Source organism: Wasmannia auropunctata, unplaced genomic scaffold (assembly GCF_000956235.1).
Source record: "Wasmannia auropunctata unplaced genomic scaffold, wasmannia.A_1.0 LD335605.1, whole genome shotgun sequence".
Lineage (NCBI taxonomy): Eukaryota > Metazoa > Arthropoda > Insecta > Hymenoptera > Formicidae > Wasmannia > Wasmannia auropunctata.
This window is the reverse complement of record NW_012027285.1, coordinates 6650-12521: the sequence shown is the minus strand read 5'-3', so window position 1 is coordinate 12521 and position 5872 is coordinate 6650. Positions and strand designations below refer to the sequence as shown.

At 30.1% G+C, this 5872-nt stretch overlaps 1 protein-coding gene across 1 annotated transcript in view; it reads left to right on the top strand.

The window, feature by feature from the left end:
* LOC105456640 overlaps positions 1–5872 on the top strand; it is a 14101-nt gene that overhangs the window by 3204 nt on the left and 5025 nt on the right. The window contains exon 3 of the mRNA XM_011700838.1: positions 4220–5267. Within this exon, the coding sequence (XP_011699140.1) occupies positions 4220–5178 (959 nt within the window). The 3' untranslated portion in view covers positions 5179–5267. The remainder of the gene's footprint in view (positions 1–4219; positions 5268–5872) is intronic.

Below are 5872 nucleotides of genomic sequence, written 5' to 3'. Positions count from 1 at the left end.
AGCAGCGCCACGTTTTTCTTCAAAACGGCATGAGGTACAAAATTTTTATTGGTGGTACAAATTAGTACAAATTGGGTACTAAAAAATTGGATAGGTCCGGTTTGATTCTGCTCATTTGGTTCTGCTAGCTTGATAGAGGTTCGAATATTTGATATACATACAATAAATATATAATGAACACAATAACCTTAACTGGTTTTGTGATTATAATAAATTAAACTGATTTTGTGTCTCAAGCAAAAAACGATGACTTTGTCCCTTAATACATGTTTGTTAATGTTTGAGTTTCATTGCTTTATGTATTTGTTTTGTATTGCCACAGATTCGTGAATTATGTTTTACGTATATTATTTTAATTATCTTGAGATTAAATGATCAAAATACATATATCAAATTATATATATATATCTAGTTAAAATTATGTCACATGTCGGGAACATATCGAAAATTGAGTTCAAAGTCGGAAAAATGCGTCGTTTACTCGGAAGACGCACGGCGATCCGCCGGGTGGGGGAACTGGGAAAGTCGCGACTCGACATGTTCATGCAGGCGCACGGGACTTTTCGTTGCGCCTGATATTTTCGCTATTAAATATAGTATTTTTAATAACAATTTCTTTATTTGTAACGACAAAACATAATGTACACACTGCATATCATCGACACATGCAGCGTAGCGACTTGTCTCGCAAATGACTGCGACAGCACGCATTTTTCCAACTTTGAACTCAATTTTCGATGTGTTCCTGACATGTGATGTAATTTTAACTAGCACCATTGGATTCTTCGTCTCAAAGACTATAAGAAAATTTATAAGAGAAATAAGATGTTAATTTTACTTTCCACAAGCGAGATAAAAATCGGCCTTTTCGTAATACCTTTCTTTCAGCACAGCTTGTTCTCGCCACTCGAGACTCGACGACCGATTGCGCGTGTCTCAAGAAAGTCCCCGTATCACAAATATGCTGATTGGAAATGGTGTCTTTCATCAAACCGTCATTACGTTTTTTTTCTTTGCTAAATATTTATTTTTATACATAATTAAACACTATATTCTTTAGTATTACATGTTTTATAATAATGCAGCTATGATAATAATGTATAATAATTACAGTTTTGATAATAGCTTTTGTATCATAAAATATTTTTTTAAGAATAGAGTAGAATTTATTCTCTTCATTTCTCTCTTATAAAAATTGACAAGAAAAAGAAATTGACACCCCATTTTCGAAAATTCAAAATGTTATCGACTTTCAATTGCACCTATAATAATTCTAATAATTCTACAGTTCCTAGATAGATTAGAACAATAGTTCCGTTGATTTGATAAAAAAAATTTAAACAATGGCGAAATTCTACCAACTTTACACCGACTAAAGGCATTTGATTTACAAAAATTTAACTTAACACACTTATCCATCCATTCATTCTACATAACTACTTAAATTAAAACTAAGCCTAAAAATATACATTACATCTCTATTATAATATTGATTCCATGTTACAGTACTGCACAGCCTGAAGCGTTTTTATTTTATATTGGGTTCTCTTATACTTATTCTATCTTTTCCTCTATATTCTTAATCCTTTACCTTACTCTTTCTACAACGACTCCTCCACTTCTTTTACCCCTTCTTCGAATCTTCTCTTCCGTCTCAACTCCCTTTCTTTCTATAAGTTCTTTAGTATCATACTTTTTTCTCTATTTAATTTTTTCTCCTTTAATCTACTTAAAATTTTTCTTTTATCTTTACCTAGCTCCACAACCCACTTTATCCTCGCACACTCATCCACATAATGCTCTAAATAGTTCATACTCAAATAACAGAAAACACAGCTCCATACCTCTCCTCCAACCAGTATTTGTTAATCTCTTCCATTTATTCCCACATTTTAATTTTACTAATACCCTAACTCCATCTCCTAATTCAGTTTTCTTTAACATTAAGTTCTCTTTTCTCAAATAGTCTGCTTTCCTCTCCTTTAAACCTATCTTTTTATATCTCTTATCATATGTCGCTTCCGCCTTTCTATTATCCTCTGCCTTTATATATCTCTTTTTCTTCCTGTTAATTCCTCTTCAAAATTTTCTCGTATTATGAAATATTATTATAGCTGCGTGTTTAAAATATCGTACATTCCGAGCGTATTTCTTCAAAATATAAAACATTAATAATAAACACTGTAGTGTAAAATTTTGTATGAAAATATAAATAATTTAGAGAAAAAAAAATATTTCATTGATGATTTGATGAAAAGTACGATTTCAATATATTTCTGATACAGGGGCACTTCTGATACATTACATGATCGGCCACCAAATCGAGCGCCGGTGAAGAGTCACAATTGGTATCGTTTCAAAAATCAATCCGACAATGAAAAAATAACAGACAATAAAGACTAGCTCGTACTTGCTAATAACAAATTATGAATAGGCCAAACTAACGAGCTTATTTAAATGAGGATGGCAGCGTTTTTATTATAACAAAATTATTCTTAATAACTAAGCATTATATATAAAATGATCATCGCTATACTTGAACACTATACGCGGTACATGTTTTAACCTATATTGACCTCAACAAATTACAATTAAAATATAATTGAAAATATATTGAAATTGACTCTACGAATGTAACGTATTAATTTATATATTATGGTCTTATATTTTATTTGTAATTTGTTGAGGTGGCTGAAGAAGACCAATCTAGGTCGAAACATGTACCACGTATAACGTCCAAGTATAGCGATGATCATTTTATGTATAATACTTAGAGTTATTTAAAATAATTTTTTTATAATAAAAACACTGCCATTCTTGTTTAAATAATCTCATTAGTTTGGCCTATTCATAAAGAATAACAGATTATTTTAGATCTCATTTAAAATTAAAACTAAAAATTTAAAGGTGATGCAGAATTTGAATAAAAAATTATTCAAAGAAATAATGACAAAAATTTCAATATTTTTATAAGTTTATTTTTTTATAAGTTATAATCTTTAAGGATTAGTTGTATTGCTCCTGCAAAAACTAATTAGAATTGAAAATATGTTAATATTTATACTTTTTGTATTAAAATAATTGTTATATACATATGAAACAATGTCAATATTTATATTTAATAACATTTTATTTGTAGTTTATTTCTTATAATTTTCTTTTCAATCTACATACTTCTTATTGAATATATTTTTATCCAGATCCTGAATTGCCGCCTAATTTTTAGTATTTTCAAATGTAACATAGAACAATTTGTAATTTTTTCGTAAATTTGAAAAATAGATGTAATCATCCTTAAGTATTCAAGATGATTTATATATGTAAAGTTTCATTGCAATGCAGGTTGTAATTATTCTATAAATAAAAATTTAATTTTATTTGTAGCATCATTAATTTTGTTTGTATCTTTAATAAAAATTTTATTTTTTATAAATAAATACATCTTTTTAATCTGATTTAGATCTTTGTGATTAATAATATTTCAATGTAAATTTATGTACAATACATAAACAGTTCTAAGTTTCTCAATAAATTCAATGTTTTAATATCTAATTATTACATTCATTAGATTGCTTGACAATTAAATTCGTTATTTTAGTATTCCAGTCTTAATTAGGATTGCATTTCAAGATAGAAAAATGAATGGACACGACTTAATATATACGGTCGTGGGCAGGATGATTACGACACTTTTTTTTATAAATTTTGGAATATACTCATATTTTGCAAATCACAATTGGTGTACTATCTCTAGAGGCTAAAAACAGTACACCAAAAGATGTGATTTCAAAAGAAAGTGCAATTATAATGATTCCGTTCACGACCATATATAAATTTACATTGAAATATTATTAAGTAGCTAGGAAAGTCTAGCTCAGAAAATGCATTTGTACTTTTTAGTTGTGTATTTAGATATCGGTCTAATAATATTAACACTCATTATTAATTTAATTTTTATTTATAGAATATCTACTCTGTATTGCAATGAAACTTAACACATTAATTATTTTGAATACTTAAAGGCGAACTTACCGTAGGACGACTATCAAAGCATTGCTAAGTATTACACATGAAAGAATTTCGGAACGGAAGTTATAAAGTTGTTATTATTAAGTTAACAATAATTAATGCGCGTATAGAAATATTTTCATATGTACGTTAAATAATCGAGCGCAATTATGTAAAAAATCTCAATCTTTCCATTTTATTACTATTATAGGAAATAGAAATTTGGAAACATGGTCCGCTACTACTGTTCGACGAGCCGGATTATGTGAAAATCACTTTACTCCAGAATCGTTTAATCCTAAGAGTGCAAGAAAAGCATTGAAACGTGATGCACTGCCAATTCCATATGACTCAATAGTTGCTGAAAAAAGTTCCAACGAATCTGAAGAAAAAAGGAAAAATTTAAATGAAATAGAGCCTCACGTGAAAGAAAATATGACGGGGCCATCAGACTCTGCTGAGATGAATGTTGAGTCATTTACATCTAATTCCGACGATCTACCAATAAATGAGCAACTATTTCAAAAACCTCCACTGAAAACTTATAAGTCACCACATTTAAAGTTCCAGCGGGATATTCCAGCGGGAAAAGATGTAATAGAATGGGCGCATATAGAACCACCTGTATGTGAAGGAGTCTTGGTGGCTACTTTGCAAAATAATGCAAATAGTAAAGAAAGTGAAAAAAATAAAGAAAATAATGTAACAAAAAAACTTAATAGTTCAGACAATATGGTTAAATCTTTAAAAGTAACAAAAAAACTTAATAGTTCAGACATTATGGTTGAATCTTTAAAAGCTGAGAATGTTCGATTGCGGAATATACTGAAGCGTTTAAAATATCGCATGCGTAAAGCAAAATGTACACAAAAATATGGACAGCTAAGAGGACGGAAACAAAAGAAAAACCTTTTAAAGAAATTGATAGATGAGCAAGATCTGCATCCTGTTGCAAAAACTATGATCAATTTGCAATTGCATACATCACATGAACCATATACGGAAGAAGAAAAAAATCTATCAAAACAATTATATTGTTATTCACCTTCTACATTCTGCTACTTGAAAAGAGCAGGTTGTAATTTTCCTGGAGGACGAACTATGAGGAGATGGCTAGAAGAATGTAACACAAAACCAGAACTTTGTGATGTTATTGATTTGAAAGATTAAAAGAAAAAAATTCTTATTTCTGCTATATATTGGAGAAAAGAGTGCTCAAAATGGAACTTATTGTAATATATAGTATATGAATATACAGGGTGAGTCAAAGTGTTACAGATTTATATAATTTATACCTTAATAATTTATACCTAGAAAACAAAGTATTTTAGAGAAAAATGTTTTGTTCAAAAGTTATATGGTTTGAAGGAAGACATAAGATGTCTCCGATGTCATTGGCTTGATCTTTAAAGATCATGAAGATCATTTTTAATTTCTTAAATAAAAATTTCCATTTTTTATTACATATTAAAATTTATCTCGAGAGCTTTCCAAACACTAATAAATTATTTTTTCATTAATTTTTCATTAACATTACTTTTCGAGTTATAAGGTTTAAAAGTTATATTACCGCCGGCATTGGCATTACCCAAGATGTAGATTGCCCAGTTGAATTTACACCTCTTATGCATGCGTGAGAGAGAGAGAGAGAGAGAGAGAGAGAGAGAGAGCGGCGATGTGTCCCGCGAGAGTGAGGAGGGGCTGCGTGATACATGCGTTATCCCGCGGATGCACAATGCGAGCGAGCCGCGTAATGCGATTCGTCCGTCACTGGTTTTCGGTTGGCGCCTCTTTTGATCGCCCGCCTCATCGTATCGATGAACAATATCGCTACTTTGTTTCATCCTCAAAGGGTTAAACGCCA